Source organism: Plectropomus leopardus, chromosome 2, assembly GCF_026936395.1.
Source record: "Plectropomus leopardus strain MGB_pleo_1.0 chromosome 2, ASM2693639v1, whole genome shotgun sequence".
Classification (NCBI taxonomy): Eukaryota; Metazoa; Chordata; class Actinopteri; order Perciformes; family Serranidae; genus Plectropomus; species Plectropomus leopardus.
This window is the reverse complement of record NC_142177.1, coordinates 286,969-304,627: the sequence shown is the minus strand read 5'-3', so window position 1 is coordinate 304,627 and position 17,659 is coordinate 286,969. Positions and strand designations below refer to the sequence as shown.

The following is a 17,659-nucleotide window of genomic DNA, read 5'->3' as shown; positions in this document are numbered from 1 at the left end:
TTTATTACAAAAAAATCACAAAAGAATAATTTTTTTCCATATAATAAATAGTAGGGGGATGGGACTTTGGTGGTGATTAGAGTCTTGGATGTGTCAAAGATTACCAACAAAATTGATTTGATTGCATTAGTATTTTTTCTGTAGTACCAGATACTCCCTCTGGACACCTTCATGGCCAAAAATGGCTCATTGACTTCCATTATAAACACATTTTTTAATTTCACTGCCATTACAGTATAAAATCATGCATTCTGTAATGTCAGCATTTCATTTTGAAGAAAAGTAGTGATATTTGACATTTTTACTGTATTCCACCAGATTCAGCTGTTTTCCCATTGTAGGCTGATACATGAAATTCTTGTATTTTTGCCATTAGATTACATTATATTATGGAGCCATGTGTCTACCAGGTGACCCCAAGAGTGGGGTGTGTGTGTGTCTGTGTGTGTGTGTGTGTGTGTTTGTGTGTGTGCGCGTGTGTGTGTGTGTGTGTGTGCACGCCCGCGCAGATGGCTGGCAGGTGTGCAAGCGTGCATGTGAGAGAGAGTGTGTGTGGATCTGTAAACACACACTGATCATTTCACGGGTGAAAAAAGGGCATCTTTTGAGGGATGTGTGTCGTGTCTTTGAAGAGGTGCTCCTGCCTTTGCTGTACTGTACTGTACTGTACTGTACTGTAAACAAAAACAAAAACAACTCTTAGTGTGTATATTTGGCTGCTTTCACAGCCAGGTGCAAACACCACCGCCTGCACCAAATGTAACCAGTACATTTGCAGAGAGCACCAAGTGACATGCTGTAGCACTTGCTGGTCTCCTGCTGAAAATGAACTAAACTAAAAACACACACACACACACACACACACACACACACACACACACTCAATCCATTTATCTGTTTCTGTCAAACACACACACATACATCATATGTTCTGGATCCTGGATGTTTCTGTTTCAAATTGATGTTCATATTTCATATGTTCTGTTGTGTTCTCTTTTGTTGTTTAAGTTTACAAAGTTGTTGTAGTTTGCACAATAAATGTTCACACTGATGAATCAGATGATGATTTAAAACTTATTTCACAAACACACACACACAAATCACTCTTAGGGTCACCTGGTAGTCACATGGTTCCATAATATAATGTAATCTAATGGCAAAAATACAAGAATTTCATGCATCAGCCTACAATGGGAAAACAGCTGAATCTGGTGGAATACAGTAAAATGTCAAATATCACTACTTTTCTTCAAAATGAAATGCTGACATTACAAAATGCATGATTTTATACTGTAATGGCAGTGAGATTAAAAAATGTGTTTATAATGGAAGTCAATGAGCCATTTTTGGCCACGAAGGTGTCCAGAGGGAGTATCTGGTGCTACAGAAAAAATACTAATGCAATCAAATCAATTTTGTTGGTAATCTTTGACACATCCAAGACTCTAATCACCACCAAAGTCCCATCCCCCTACTATTTATTATATGGGAAAAAATTAATTTTCTGTGCTTTTTTTGTAATAAATCATTAGTAATTCAAACAATTAAACTGGCATTTAAAGGGTAAAAATCCTGAAAATGATTGAATGTTTGGTAGTTTTGAGCAAGTCTTAAGTTGTTTAAGTGATTTCTGAAAAAAAAGCAGAAAAAAATATTGATGTATGATGATTTAATAGCATTTTTTCTGTGCGTGTCATGTGCCACAAAGGTGTCCAGAGGGTAGTAAATTTGAGGAGAGCACAAGGGTTAAATAAAAACGGAGAGAAACACTACAAAACAGTCATTTTTTTATGTTAAAGGAATAATGCAAAGAAAAAAATTACTTCTTTGTTCAAAAGAAAAGACAGGGACACTGAAGATGGGTTACCACAGAAAATCACAAAAAAAGCCCAGTGATGAAGATTTTGAGCAGGCTGAGAGTCAGAGTGAGGAGGCACCATGTCAGGGAAAAGAAGCAGCTGCAGGACCACCAGAAAAAAAGCACAGGTGATGATGATGCTACGCCTCCTGCTTATCCTTCCATTTGGACAAAGGATCAATATGGACAGCTCAAAAGCAAAAATGAATGGTTGTATGCCCAACATGGGAAACTGGGATGCACTCCATGCCACGATGTTAAAAATCTAGGTCTCATGGCATCCCGTGGTGTCAATATTGCCAGTCAGTGGGCTGAGGGAAAGATAACCCCATTTGGTAACTCAAGAGATGTCCAGCTTTTATCATTGCGCAAAAAAATTCATGAGCACCGAAACGCCCAAGCACACAATAAAGCAATTAAGATTCTTCAGACAACAAAGAAAGACATTCTCCTGAACATGAACGCCACCAGTCAGGAGTCTGCATTTGAGTCCACTGCCAGGGTATTCAGGACAGCATATTATGTGGCCAAAAACAACAAGCCATTCACTGACTTTGAGAGTCTGATTGAACTGCAGCAAGCTAATTCTGCTGATTTAGGTCGTGTTTTGCACAGCAAAACTGTCTGTGTTGATATAATTGATCATGTGTCATCACAGATGAAGAAGGAACTCCTGGGGAAGATTATAGAAAATAGGAGTAAAATCACAGTACTAGCTGATGAGTCAACCACTGTGGGGCACAAGTCAACATTAATTGTGTTTTTGAAAGCGAGTGTTGATGGAGGGATGGAGCCCATTGCTTTTCCACTGGACCTTATTGAGCTGGATAGCCTGTCTGCTGCTCACATCAAAGAACAGCTTATGAACTGCTTGTTCAAGAGTGGCTTCACCACTGAATTACTGCAGGAAGTTTTGATAGAATTTTGCAGTGATGGGGCCAGTGTGATGCTGGGAGTGAAGTCAGGTGTTGGGAAGCTGCTCCAGAATGACTTTCCAGGCATTGTACTGTGGCACTGCCTTAATCACAGACTGGAGCTGGCTGTGGACCAGGCACTGGAGGCAACAGGGGGAGCAAAAGACTTCCAGGCCTTCCTTGACAGCCTATATTCATTGTATAGCCAGTCACCAAAAAACATGCGAGAGCTAAGTGAATGTGCTCACAACTTACACATCCAACTCAGAAGAATTGGAAGAGTGTTCAGAGTGTTCAGAGTGTTCTTCATACAGGGCAGTCACTGCAGTTTGGCACTCTTACCCAGCACTGGCACAACATTTCCGTGAGGCATCAGAGGATGAGACAAGGGACAGCAGAGAGAGGGCTAAATTCAAAGGTCTGCTGTCAAAGCTGTGCTCTGTAAACTTCCTGAAAAGTCTTGCACTGATGGCAGATGTCCTGACTGAACTGAAGAACTTGTCAGAGTTTCTTCAGAACAGGAAGACCACACTCCCAAAGGCCCATGAGATGATGACGATGTATGTCAAACGCATTGAAAGTCTCAGTTCATACCCAGGGCAACATGCAGTTGAAGCTAGCCAAGCAGAGGAAGAGATGAAATTTAAGGGAGAACAGTTAAGAGTTGGCAAGTCTCCCATCATTGACTCTGCACAGTTTAGTCAAGCAGTTGCAGAGAGTATGAACGACAGACTCTTCACAACCACAGCCAGCAAAGCACAGGCCAGTGTCACAGCTAACAGAAAAGAGACTTACAACAGGCTTCTAAATCAAATGGCAGTCCTTAACCCTGACAAGTGGGACCATGACAATCCTCGATATGGAGAAGATGAGGTGAGGGCTTTGTGCCATGTCCTACATCTGAATGAACAAGAGGCACACCTTGGCTTCATTGAGTACCAGGCCAGTGGAGGAAGAAGCATTCCTAACAAGATAAGGAAGTTGCTTATGGCAGTGGACACATTGTCAGCAAGTAATGCAGACTGTGAGTGGGGGTTCAGTACAATGAACAACATCATCACTGAGTACAGGAGCAAACTGACAGCAAAGAATGCTGCAAACCTCCTCTTTGTCAGCTCAGTTGGACCACCATGCATGCAGTGGGACCCAATGCCTTATGTGAAGACCTGGCTGGGCAAAGGAAGAAGAGCAGCTCACACAACAAGTGGCATGGCTCACCGCCACTCAGAGGAGGATAACTACTTTAGGCCTCTGTGGAAAATCTTTTAGGTGATGTGTTCTGATGAGGGGTAGTTCCACTTTGAGTTTTTGCTCGTGACCTCATGATCTGTTCTTAGAGACTTGTATTCTGGATGTTTATCAATGTTTCAATTAAAAGAAATAGTTTACCATATTGTCAAGTGTTTTTAATTACTGCCTACTCCATGGGCCTACAGGTAACCTACAGTAAAATATTGAATTGTTTTTATTTGTTCATGTTTTGACTTTGCTATTTTAAAATGCATGACGTGAGAGAGAGATGAAGGTTTTGGTAATAGTACCAGCAAGCATTTAAAACTACTTTCACCCCTGCTTCCATGGCAATTCAAGGACAAGGAGGAGGAGAATCAAAAGTAGGGTGCAGCAACATTTAATGACCCTTGCCATGGAGGCTCTGGACCAGGCAGACCAGGCAGTGGACCATGCAGACCAGGGTGTAGACCATGCAGACCAGGCTGTGGACCAAGCAGTGCAGCCAGTGGATCAAGAAGTGCAGGCGGTGGACCAAGAAATGCAGGCAATTGATCCGGATGTGCAGGTTGAGGAATATATGGAGAACAGTATTGATGAGACTGTAAATCTGCAGTTGGACGTTGACAGTGATGTTGATGACTTGTATGTGTATAGTGACTGTGAAGAAGATCCTGCCTGTGATTTTACTGACGAGGAAGCTCACTCTGATGCGAAGATTAAACTAGCCGAATGGGCAGCTAACCGTCAGGTGTCTCATTCTGCCCTGTCAGAGTTACTGGCAATACTCTTGGAGCTAGGTCTGGATGTACCCAAGGATCCCAGAACTCTCCTTGGTACAGTGAAAGACTGTGAGGTCAAAGAGATGGGACAGGGAAGTTACTACCACTTTGGGCTTGCAAGTGCAATACTGTCAGAACTGAAAATGACAAATGAGCATGAACTGACAACAGACAAATTGACTATTCGTGTGAATGTTGATGGGCTGACATTTTCAAGAAGCTCTAATGTGCAGCTGTGGCCTATTTTAGGTCAAATAGTTGAACTACCAAAAACAAAAGTGTTTATCATAGGTGTATATGCGGGTCCCTGTAAACCTGAGTCTGTGAATGACTACATGCATGATTTTATTGAAGATTTAAAAGCCATCACAACAACTGGTGTAATGTTAAATGGGAAACACTACAATGTTGCACTTCCTGATGCTTTTATCTGTGACACTCCAGCAAGAGCTTTTTTCAAATGTATCAAAGGTCATGGTGGCTATAGTTCTTGTGAGCGTTGCACACAGTATGGCATTTATGTTGACAGTAGAGTTGTGTTTCCAGAGATGGATTCCAGCCTGAGGACAGACACTCAGTTTGAACAAATGTCTGATGAAGACCACCATCACTCTAAATCCCCTCTCCAAGGGCTAGGCATTGGTATGGTTTCTGCATTTCCTCTGGACTACATGCATTTAGTTTGCCTGGGCATTGTGCGCAAATTGATTGGTCTGTGGTTCAAGGGGCCATGGCAGTGTCGGATTCCATCTTCTGCCCTTTCTCTGATCGCTTGAAACTGCGTAGACAAAGCTTACCCCGGAGCTTTTCCAGAAAGCCAAGATCATTGTTTGAGTACAGCCAGTGGAAAGACAGAATTTTGACAGTTCTTATTATATACAGGGCCAGTTGTGCTTTTTGAAAGATTGCCCAATCAACAATACAGAAACTTCCTGGTTTTGTCATGTGCTATGAGAATACCTCTGTCTCCTCTGTGTGAAGAGTTCTGTGGTTATGCTAGAAAATTGTTAAGATTATTTGTTACTGACTTTGCTAAGATATATGGGACGAAATTTCTGGTTAACAATACACACAGTCTTATACATTTAGCAGATGATGCTGAAAAATATGGCCCTCTAGATTCAGTTTCATGTTTCCCTTCTGAGAACTATTTGGGACAGTTGAAAAAAATGGTGAGAAGACCACAAGGTCCTCTGCAACAAATTGTCAGACGTGTCTACGAAAGGCAATTATTTCCTCACATGTCAAAAGATGTGCCGAAGGTGTTGAACTGAAACAGCCCCATGCATCTGGGCCACTGCCAACCGATTTTTCCATGCATCAGGGTGTTCAATATTAGATGTATAAAGTCAAAGACACAATAATCACCAACTCCAGTGATTCCAATTGTTTTGAACTAGGGGGAAGAGTTGCAGTTGTGAGGAATATTGTGCATTCCTGTGCAGAAACACATATAGTGTATGAACTTTTTGAGACAGGGGCACATTTTTTCTTCATCTTGGAGTTTGTTTACAATCAAAACTGTCTGGTCAGCTTGCCAGTGCTCCAGTAACAGACTTCACAAAACCACTGCTATTATTGCCTCTTAAGAAAATGTTTGTGGCTTTGCCTCAGCTACACAGCACATAAAATGATTGCAGGATGGCCTCATTCAGTGTGGTGGAGTTTGTCGACGAAACTGATCATGATGGCTGCAAGCAGGTGGACATCATTCTATCGGAGTGGTTCAAGGGCACTGATGGAAAACTATGCTGGTGGCCACCAGCCGGATTACTAAATGTGACCAAGGCTGTGAAAGAGGGCACACCACCAGCTGAAAAATTGGATCCTGTGTAATGTGCGTGTGCTGGGAAATGCAGATAACTTAAATTTTCCTCATTTACTACTGCTCTATTTGCTTTACTTAATTTAAAGCCTTTGTCCCCAACTTATTCTTTTTCTCATGTTAATTTTTCTCTATAGGTTTCCCTGAGCTAATTTGTCATGGGCTGGTGTAGCTGCAGATTGTCATTCCAAACAAGCAGGATCACACCAAACTCAATTCATTCAATTCAGTTGATTTCAGTTCTCACACATGATAGTTGTGGGTGTTCTCCTGTTTGGTTGGATACCTGCAACCACACCATCGCTCCGCAGATTAGACATCTGTATGTGCATGTATATCTGTGTTGATTGGCTATTACTCGTGACTTCTAATGAATTTTCAAATAATCATATTTTATTTACCATAGTACCGTAATAACTGTCTATGGATATTCTCATTTATCCAAGTCATATTCTCTCTGGGCAAATTGAATCATAGGCAGCTAGACTTGCATTTGTCTAGGAAAGACAAATGCAAGTCCAGCTACGAGTCAACTCTAATGTATCCTTTTTTCCTCATTTGCTGATCAGAAAAATGAACTGAATTGTGACTCAAAACTGTGATGTCATCCAAATTGTGAATTTTGTGATACACGACAACTATTTTAAATTCCTATGATCTAGTTCTTTTTTAATATCTGTTTCACTCCTTTTATTTTGTGTCATTGTATTTTACAGCCACTTATGCAGAGGCCAGGGTGAAGCTACATCAGGCTGAGTATACATCAGACCTGACAGACACCGAAGATGGCTTGATAAAGAGAAAGTTGGTGTTTGTGGGAGAATACAGGTCATTTCCATAATATAGAGGCAGTAGGTATGGTTTACCTCATATATCCTCATTTTAACCTATCTAGGGTAAGGGGAACCCTCCGGAGTCAGAGCAAGCAACTCGAATCAAGTGAGCATTCTGATTCAGAGGAGGAAATTCCACCAACTCCCCCAAAAAATCTCCTTGGGCTAGCAGCAAAGAAAATGACCAGCCGGATCACCAGCCCCACTGCCCAGCGAGGCACCAGCTCCACTGCCCAGCAGGTCACCAGCCCCATTGCCCAGCGAGGCACCAGCTCGACTGCCCAGCAGGTCACCAGCCCCACTGCCCAACGTGGCACCAGCTCCACTGCCCAGAGGGTTGGAAGCCCCAGTTGTGAAGCCATGTTCTCTAAACTTCTTACAATTGTTGAAGAAATTAAGGAGACCCAGAAAGTTCATGGTAAGATGCTAAATGTACTGCTGAAGAAGCAAGATGCATCAATGACTGAGGTTCCTGATGACGTGGTCTTCCCGCTGCAAACTCAAGCAGATATTGAGGCTCTCGAGGAGAAACTGGGGGACCGCAGTCTAATGTCTGCTGTTGTAAGTTTTTTTGTTTGTTTGTCTTTTTTAAAGTTTTGTTTTTCCAAATTGATTTTCATTAGCCTACAAAATAAAAACATTTATCACATTACAGTAAATTACATAAAGGCTACAGCAGGGTCCGACATTAACAGTTGCCTGACTGCCTGGGGCAAGTAAGAAAAGTCTTTAGGCAAGCAGAACCTGCGTGGACATTCCTGATCAGGCAAGCGCCGAATCAGATTCTTTTTTTCTTTTTTCCCCCGTTCTTGTATTTCCTTTCCTGTTTCTGTCCTTGAAGGAGTTCTAAACATGAGAACAGTTGCACATTGTCGGCACACACACTCACCTCCTTTTCATTCGTCTCCATGGCCGCTCAGCTCCAACTGACGCATCAAATAGCCCATGACACCTCTCCGCTCCGTCTCCGGAGGTCAGAGCAGCATCATGGGGAACTACACGCACCTACACCTTGCATAGTGAGACATAGCCAAACGTAAACAACGGATCACTTTGCCTCAATGAGGTTGATTTGCTGTTCTAATTACTCCGTGATTTTTAATTTAGTTTGTTCTCTTGTAGATGTTGGAGTAAGTATATGATTCAGTGTTCATGTTCACTCCTTATAAGAGACAAGATATATTGCTGCATAAATCAGTGTCCTGGATGATAGTCTAACCTTGGGGGTCAGTTGTGAGAGTGAGAGTGGGAGCATGACGTGAAGAGAGCTTGAAATATGGAGATAAGAGGAGGAGATGTGTGGAATGGATGGGAGTCAAAAGGGAATGGATGTGTGGTGTCTATAATTTTGTTCAACAGGACACCTAGAAGAGAAAAACAATTTCTAATAAGGGATTGTCCTTGAAGTTGACCAATCCTAAGATGATGCCATGCTGAAAGGGGAGCCAGATAATGAGGGGAACCAACCAGAAGATGACTCTACCTTCATTCACATTTCCTCATTGTAAATAGTATAAAATACTGGATCAGGGAAAGACAGGTTGTCACAATGCAGGCTGACTAGCTGATGTTGTTGGCTAGGGAGAGGCATTTCTGATCCAGAGCTCTGTAACTGCTCATTACTTGCTTGAAAAGATTCACTAAAAGGTTTGAACTTAAAATTCTAAATTCTGTGTGGACATTCACTTATTTACTGTTTATTGAGTTGCTTTTAAGAATTCTGAACATAGCACTCACCCTGGGAGGGTGAGAGTTTTTTTTTCTACTTGCAGCAACCAAGAGAAAAACTCCTTCATAGAGCAGATGCGTTGTAGGCTATTATAAAATGTTTCCATCTCCGTCCCCTTGGCTATTTTCTCTCCATCCATAGCGTCACGCCAGCTTTAGCTTTAGGACAGATAATGTGTGACTAATGTTTACAAATGATGATTTTACTGCGGTAATTTTTTAAGTTCCAAAGCTGAGGCTTTGCTCTGCAGGCAAAAAACTCCAAAAGAATTTTTTGCAAGTCTGGACATTGTCTTTTTTTTCTCTAGTCTTCATCTAAAACAAAAATAAATGAGCCTAATTAAAAAGATAATTGAGGTAACTAATTAACTAACTAAATAAAAGAGAAGTTAAGTAATTCAGCAGCTGACTGTTTTTAATGGTGCAAGCCTAAGTTTGTGGTGTATTTTGGATACTGTTACTTTAATGGCAAATCAGTAATCAGCAATAATCTAAAATCGAATCGATAATCATTAATAAGCAGTTGGTAATCAAACTGAGACTTCAATAATCGTAATTGAATCTAATTGGCAGCACAGAAAGAGTTTTACTGTACACTTTTACTTTTGTTGATATTCAGTAAACAGGACATAACAGTAAATAAAGAAGTTATTTAAGTAGACATATTTCTCCCTCAAGTGATTGGATCGTCATTGGTTATCTGTTTACTTTGAACTCACTAATCAGTGATCGGCCCCCAAAAATCCTGATCTTGTAATGGCAGGGCAAGTAAGAATTTACATGGGGCAAGTAGATTTGCGAAGTATTTGCCTGGCAGGGCAAGCAGGAAATAACCTTAACGTCAGAACCTGTGTTACTTCAAATGTTTAGTTAACTTTGCTGCTGAATTTTTAAATCTTTGAAGCTTATTGATTCAGCAGTTAATGTAAGCCTTTCTTCTTCTTTCTCCTTTTGGCCCTCATCCCTAGGTTGCCATGGTGGCATATATAGGGGGCACAAGTGTAGATGATGCAACGAGGCGAATGATGAAGTACATTCTGTCCAACGAGCTGGGGCATTGGAGTATAACATGTTAGGGATATAATTTCTCTGTTGCCCTGATGGATCTCCATCAGTTAGAAAACTTAAAGGAAATTAGAGGAAAAATATCTCCTGAGATGAAAATGCAAGGAATTTGGCAACAAGTTCAAAAACTTGTCTGTGATCTCCGAAATACATGACAAAGCAACTTGGAGGCAGGTGGTCTGCTTGCAAAATTCTTCAAGCGATGATGCAGGGACACTTCAGCCCCAAGCAGTCCGAAGCTTCACTGATTACTCATCAATCTCCTTTGATGACACGGATGATACAGAGCCTACTTTATCTTCTGGTTCATCGCCATCTACAAGGCACTGGGTCTGGCCAAGTGTCTTCATAGACCCCCCTTTCAGCTATGAGGATGAACTGCAACTGGAAAAGACCAATGAACCTACTTAAGCCACTCACTAAAACTGGAATCTCACATTTTGGAATGACTGTCTGAGGAAATTATTAAGTTGAAAGCCTATCCAACAGACAACGATCTAAATGATGCTGCCAAAGCTCTTTTGAAAAAGCATCCTTGTCTGTGGCAGCAGGGATCCTTCAGTGGCTGTTACGGGTGGAAGATTAGCCTTAAGTATAAAATGGCCAACTTTTGAAGTCCTTCAGAAGATTCTTCTGAATCTTGATGGACAGAGGTTGTCATCCAAGGTTTCTAAAGCACAAGCTTCTGAAGTAAATAAGCTTGATGAATACTAAAAGAATGCTAGTATTTGCCCATACAGTATCTCTGCATGCCATGCAGATATTTTTGGTTCACTTTGAAAGTTCAAAATTAGACGTCATACAGATGTTCAAAAGGACTGTTAAGTTTGCTGTATGGACTGAGAATCATTGTCTCAGCGGTTAAAAAGTCTACTACCTATTATATTCCCGTGTTGCTTGATCAGATGTACCAGTGTCTTTGAACACACATCTATACTGAGTTTACACGCTCTCCATTGATGGTCACACACTCACCCTCTCCCCACAGATCAGAAACCTTAGATTCATTTTTGACCCCACCCTCTCCTTCCAACCCCACATTCATCAAATCACCAAAACAGCCTTCTTCCACCTCCACAACATCGCCCGCCTTTGTACGACCCCTTTCAAAATCTGCCGCTGAAATCCATGCCTTTATTTCCTCCAGACATGATTATTGCAATAGCCTCCTTTATGGTCTTCCCTCCACTCACCTTCAAAAACTCCAATATGTACAGAACTCAGCTGCCCGGTTACTCACTCACACCCGCTCCAGAGACCACATCACCCCTGTCCTCCAACAGCTCCACTGGCTCCCCATACAACAGTGCATCCAATTCAAGATCCTGCTCATCACCTACAAATCCCTCAATAACCTGGCCACTCCATACCTCACTGACCTTCTGCAGCACTACCGCTCCTCCTGCCATCTCTGATCCTCTGACTCCAACCTCCTCACTCCCACCGCTAAATCCAAGCACCGTACCTTGGGGGACAGGGCCTTCGCTATAGCCACGCCCACCCTCTGGAACTCTCTCCACCCACAGATCTGTGCCTCTGACTCACCTCTAGCATTTAAAAAGCTGTTAAAAATCTACCTCTTTCAACACGCATTTAACCTCCATTAACCTCCATCAACCATTTCACCTGTTCATGTGGTGTTTGTTTGTAAAGCATCTTTGAATTTGATGAAAAGCGCTTTATAAAATCAATTTATTATTATTATTATTATTATTATTATTATTATTATTATTACTACACGGTTGATTGTCGCTGAAGTAGATGTACACACTTATTTTTAAACATCATTTGAGAATTCCTTCTGCTCGCTGTGCTGTTGGTGCTACCACTCACTTACCTGCTGTTAGTATGAGGGTCAATACCTGGCTTGCTTGGATTCCCCTGCTGTGGATCACGCTTCTGTCTGTGCCTCAGTCCATGTTATTTTTGCTACAGTACACAGCTGCCGAACTTTTGTTACTCCGCCATAACCGTCCCGTTGAGCTTCCCTCCGTGCTTCGCAACCACCTGGACATCGCCCTTCTCCCTCGCAGGAAATACATCAACTGTGGTTCCAGGCGCAGTTTGTGCGTTGATTGGGGAAGCTCAATCAGGTCCTTCTTGTCCATCCGTCGCCGTTCACCGCGAACTCCAGGGGGATGTGCCACTGCTAGCCGCAGTGCGTTGACTGTTCTACCTGTGGCTAATGCTATTGGAGCGGATCCTGGCACCATCTCTCTGGGCCTGCTTAACATCCAGTCATTAACCAACAAGGGATCTCTGGTCTGTGATCTCATAAAAGATAACAAGCTTGATTTTGCCTGACGGAGACATGGAGGCAACCGAATGATTTCGCCGATCTCAACCAGACAGTCCCAGCTGATTTTGTTTACACCTGTCAGCCTCACGCTGGTGGGCGGGGCAGAGGCATCGATGTTCTCCACAACTCTGCATTCAAGGTTTCCTCTGTCTCCACTACAACTTTTGGCTCATTTGAATCCATCACACGTAATATCTCAGGTGCTATTCCCACCATTTTATCTACAATTTATCGACCACCGAAACGCAACCCAGAGTTTCTAAATGATTTTTCTGCTTTTCTTGCCACTATGTGTCCCATGTCTCCCAACATCATTCCGCTGGGTGATTTTAACATACACATGGACAATTCAAGCAACTCTCTTACAAATGATTTTTATTCACTGCTGGACAGTTTTGGTTTAAAGAAATATATCAATTTTCCCATGCACTCTAAAGGCCACATCTGTTACGCCTCATCCATATGTAGCCTCATTATCAACATTATTCACTTGTCCCTTTTCCTCAGGTTTGGTCCCTTCTGCTCTTAAAAACAGCCATCATTACTCCTGTTCTCAAAAAGCCCGGTCTTGATCCCTCTAACTTCAACAAATTTCGTTCCATTTCAAACTTACCATTTCTCTGAAAAATTCTGGAAAAGTCAGTTGCAGCTCAGGTCCACAATCATCTCCAAAACAATAACCTGTACAAACAGTTCCGGTCTGGTTTCCGCCCTTTGCACAGCACAGAGACTGCCCTCACCAAAATCACCAATGATCTTCTGATAGCTGCTGATGCTGGACTCCTGACAATTCTCATCCTCCTAGACGTAACTGTTGCATTTGATACCATATCACACCCCATACTCATTAATCGTTTAACTTCAAATGGTGTCTCCAGTACAGTGTACACCTGGTTCAACTCATTCATTTCCACCCACTCTCAATTCGTCCAGCTCCACAATCACTCATCCTATTCCTCCCCGTCAACTCTGGTGTTCCCCAGGGCTCAGTCCTTAGCCCACTCTCTTCATCATTTACTACCTTGTCTGGGTGTCATCATTGATGACACCCAGACAACTACCCTCTCCTACTCTGCTCATATCGCCAATGTCACCCGGTCTGCCTATTTCCACCTGCGCAATATTAATCGACTCCGCCCTTCACTAACTCCCCAAAGTACTGCCACCCTCATTCATGCACTAGTTACTTCCCGGTTAGACTACTGCAATTCCCTTCAGTTTGGCCTGGCTCAAAAAAACATCCATAAACTTCAATTGGTCCAGAACACTACTGCTTGTATTCTTACCAGAACCCCCTCTTCTGGACACATCACACCCATCCTCGGACAACTCCACTGGCTCCTGGTCTACCAGTGCTTTCTACAATATCCTCCTCCTGACTTTCAAAGCCCTTCACAACATCACTCCTCTATACCTGACCGACCTCCTACAACCATACACTCCCTCCCGATCACTGCGCTCCTCCTCTGCCAACCTCATCTCCATCCCTCCTGCCCTTTTGTCCTCCATGAGGGCTAGAGCCTTCAGTCGCTCTGCTCCCATCCTTTGGAACTCTCTCCCACCTGACATCCGCGCCATTTACACCCTCTCTATATTTAAATCCAGGCTCAAAACTCACCTCTTCAGCAACGCTCACTCACTCTAATTTACACTGTTATATTTTAATTGCTGTAATTTAGCTGTTAATTGCCTCATTTCACTTTTGTTCTTTGTAACTTTTTTGTAGTTTTTACGTTGTGTTCCTGTAAGGTATCCTTGAGTGCTCTGAAAGGCGCCCACAAATAAAATGTATTATTATTATTTTGTCGGTACAGTGTTTAACATTCACTCCAAATATGAATGATGAAGGCACCAGGTTTTCAGTCCATTGGTCCATCATTGCACTCCTTTAACACTGTTAAATTGTTAAATCAAATATAAAATGTACTGGCACTTTGTCGTATTTTTTTTTTTTTTGTATGTTTTGTTAATTGAATTAATTAATATTAGTGAACACAACACTAATTGAACCAACAAGATTTACTTTAGCATAACAGACAAATCCTATATGAGTTAATTCAAAAAGACTGACATAATCATAACAGGCAAGACCTATAGTAGTTCATACAACAAGGTTAAATTATGATGTTTTAAATTGTTTGACTAATGTAAACTACACTTTGACTAGACTAGATACAAAAAATTGAATTCAACAAGAAGCATATGAATTGAATTAAAATAATAACATGATGTTTCGCCCACAAATCTATATGTTGTTCAAATAACGAAATCAGTTCCAATTTCAGTCAAAATCAAATTTAACCCTACCTGCCTTGCCACATGTGGTTGCAAAGATAATGCAACCAAACCAAACTAAATGAAATAGGGGATGTGGTGTAAGGTCCAAAGTCAGTGATGGAGAGTGAGAGGGAAGAAATTGGGATGGCTCATCTTAAATGCATCCTAGATGGACTGGCAAAGGCTGTGGCAGAGCCAGGGGGCGTTCACACTAATTTTAGGGCATCTGTCCTCTGATAGTGTCATGGTAGTATTATGTAATTTAAATGTCAGTAGTAAATATAACTTGACATTGAATAAACTAATCATTTCTTGCTTTTTTTTCCTGATTGATGAAAAAAACCCATATTTATTCCACTAGTATCCTCAGTTTCATTATGAATTATCACGGTAGGATTATTTTAAAAAAAATGTAATTCCACTACAGCTTACTGAATACATGCCTTAAAATGTAATTTGTAACATTTTCCATCAGATCATGTTAAACTAACAGATTCTATAGATATGGATTACTTTTGGAATACTTCAAAATTGTATTGCTGAGATAATTTGTCTATCCTCAAGTGGAAAACTTAGAACAGTGTCCTGGTTGTGCATGTCCTTTGCCATTGTGTGGCAGGTGCTCTGCACATACTACGTGGGATATTTGTGTCTCATATGAATTTTAGTCTGTGTCCTAACAACACGTGAGTATCTTTCTGTCCACACTGACTTTGTTAATGATACACCTCTGTTACATCATGTAGACAAATATTGAAGGCTGCCTATCAGCTGTATGCTCAACTAGAGACATAACCCTTCAAAGATGGGCAAGTACTTGCTATCTTTCCACATTTATATTTTCAAACAGAAAACAAGGGTTATATTGTGATATCTACAGAAAATGACAAACAATACGGCAGGAGGTTGTTATCATCGATGGTCATTAGACAGAAACCTTCCAGGTGAACTTTTTCCAGCCAGCTGATCCCTTATTTAGGTTTTTTTATTGGAATTAAATTAAATCACGGGGCAAAGCTAATCACTTCTATGGATATAGAGTTTAACTTTAAACTCAATAACTCCAGTCTGATATTGACTGTATTTATTTTAAGGCTTTATACATACACACACACACACATATATATATTTATATGTGTGTGTGTGTGTGTGTGTAACAGACTATAAAATACTTGGTTAAATTATAGCAAAGTGGTGCAGTATTGTATATGGGCTGGCCTTAAGGAATGCACTGTGGTCAGTTATGTTCTCTATCTATCTCTCTGATTTGTAAGACTTTTAATGTTAATACCTTGCATTTTTCGGTGTAATTCACTTTGACTTGTGAGTTTTGATATGTCTCCCATCATTTATCTTTATGCATACCACATGACAGAAGACATAACTGATTTATGCCCTTCGTTTTTCATTCTTCCTCCTCATGACACTGTTAGTTCTCCATACTCAAAGGCATGGATTTGGTTTCAACTTTACAGGAAGTTCAACAGACAAACCAGCAAGAGTGACCATCATGTGCTGGTAGGACCAGCTAAATCATCCAAAATGATAACACATAACTCCAATCCTGAATACCACTATGTCTTCATCACTATCAACCCCAACCAGTATCATACTTGTTCTGAGGTCCAAAGATAAAAAACGAGCTGGCCTCTGGCATTGGCACTGCTTCCTCCTTTAACTGCAGATCTGCCATTGGACGAGGTCTAGGGCTTTCTGGGATCTCAGGATCTTCCTCCTCATCATCACCTAGCCAACAGAAAGAGTAAATAATTAGTAGAGACCTTCCCTCTGAGATTCGGGAAGTATGATTAACAATACCTAATAGGGGCATTGGGATTTACCAGGAAAGTCTGCTGGAGGAAAAGGGTCTTTGATCTCATTGACATTGGACTCAAACTCGTCAATTTTGAGCTGCAAATTTTAAAATCAAGTAGTTTAAAGGTAGTAAAGAGAAAGAAAAAGCTGTTATATTGTTGAATTTACATGGTTGATGAAGTCTTTGGATGTCTCACCTTGGCAGTTGTAGGGATGCCCTCTACACCTTTGGCTCTTTGCTCAGCCAACTTCTTTGCCAGATTTGCTTTCTCTTCTGACATCTTGCCAGGCATGTTGGCCCTATACATCATATAGAATACAGAATATCAACAGAAGTGTTGTTTGTTTGTGTTGTGAAAACAAATTGCAGTTCTTTAAACCTTGACTTTAATTTAAATGCGTTACCTTGATAGGGTAGATACAAAACAACATAGTTCTAATACAGAGTATGAGGTTGATGTATTTCACAGAAAGTTTATAGCTATTGCTAATTTTCATCTTTTGTCCCTAGTTGGGCTTTTAAATTCAGACCCACAGTAAAGTTTCAAACAACATAACAAACTATAAACATCGTGTTCTGACTAAAACAAGAGCATTTCTGTTTTTAAGACAGGAGAACCAACTGTTACCTACTGTTACTACACTAAAAATAACCAACACATTTTAACATTCATTGGACGGGTGCTCAATAATATACATTCATTGGACAGATGCTCATTCATTTACATTAATTGGATAGGTGCTAATTAATTTACATTCATTGGAGAGATGCTCACTGACTTAAGTCCAAATCTGTGCTGGGCCACACACTTCAGTCACAACACTGTTACTATGGTCAATTGCAGAAACCTTTTGGAGACAAGTTTCAATGGCTTAGTCAACAATATCAAGTGAATTTGCTAATATATGGACAAACTGTCATTGATTTATAACCAAACTTGAAAAAAGGCCATTTCACTTGTTTCAAACTTGTGACACCCCTGTTAAGCAATTTTATAATAATTTTTCACATGAGGTTTAACATTTTCAAAAC

The 17,659-nt window shown here is 41.1% G+C and overlaps 1 protein-coding gene and 1 pseudogene across 3 annotated transcripts in view; one reads left to right on the top strand and one right to left on the bottom strand.

The window, feature by feature from the left end:
• The window catches only part of LOC121951505 (dihydropyridine-sensitive L-type skeletal muscle calcium channel subunit alpha-1-like), a 240,275-nt gene that overhangs the window by 106,833 nt on the left and 115,783 nt on the right, over positions 1-17,659 (bottom strand). For all 3 annotated transcript variants that reach the window (XM_088082423.1, XM_088082426.1, XM_088082429.1), the window contains exons 15-17: positions 16,824-16,926; positions 16,653-16,722; positions 16,425-16,557 (exon numbers count right to left, since the gene is read on the bottom strand). In XM_088082423.1, coding sequence (XP_087938549.1) covers positions 16,425-16,557; positions 16,653-16,722; positions 16,824-16,926 — 306 coding nt within the window. The remainder of the gene's footprint in view (positions 1-16,424; positions 16,558-16,652; positions 16,723-16,823; positions 16,927-17,659) is intronic.
• Positions 13,162-16,378, top strand: LOC148190108 (uncharacterized; annotated as a pseudogene).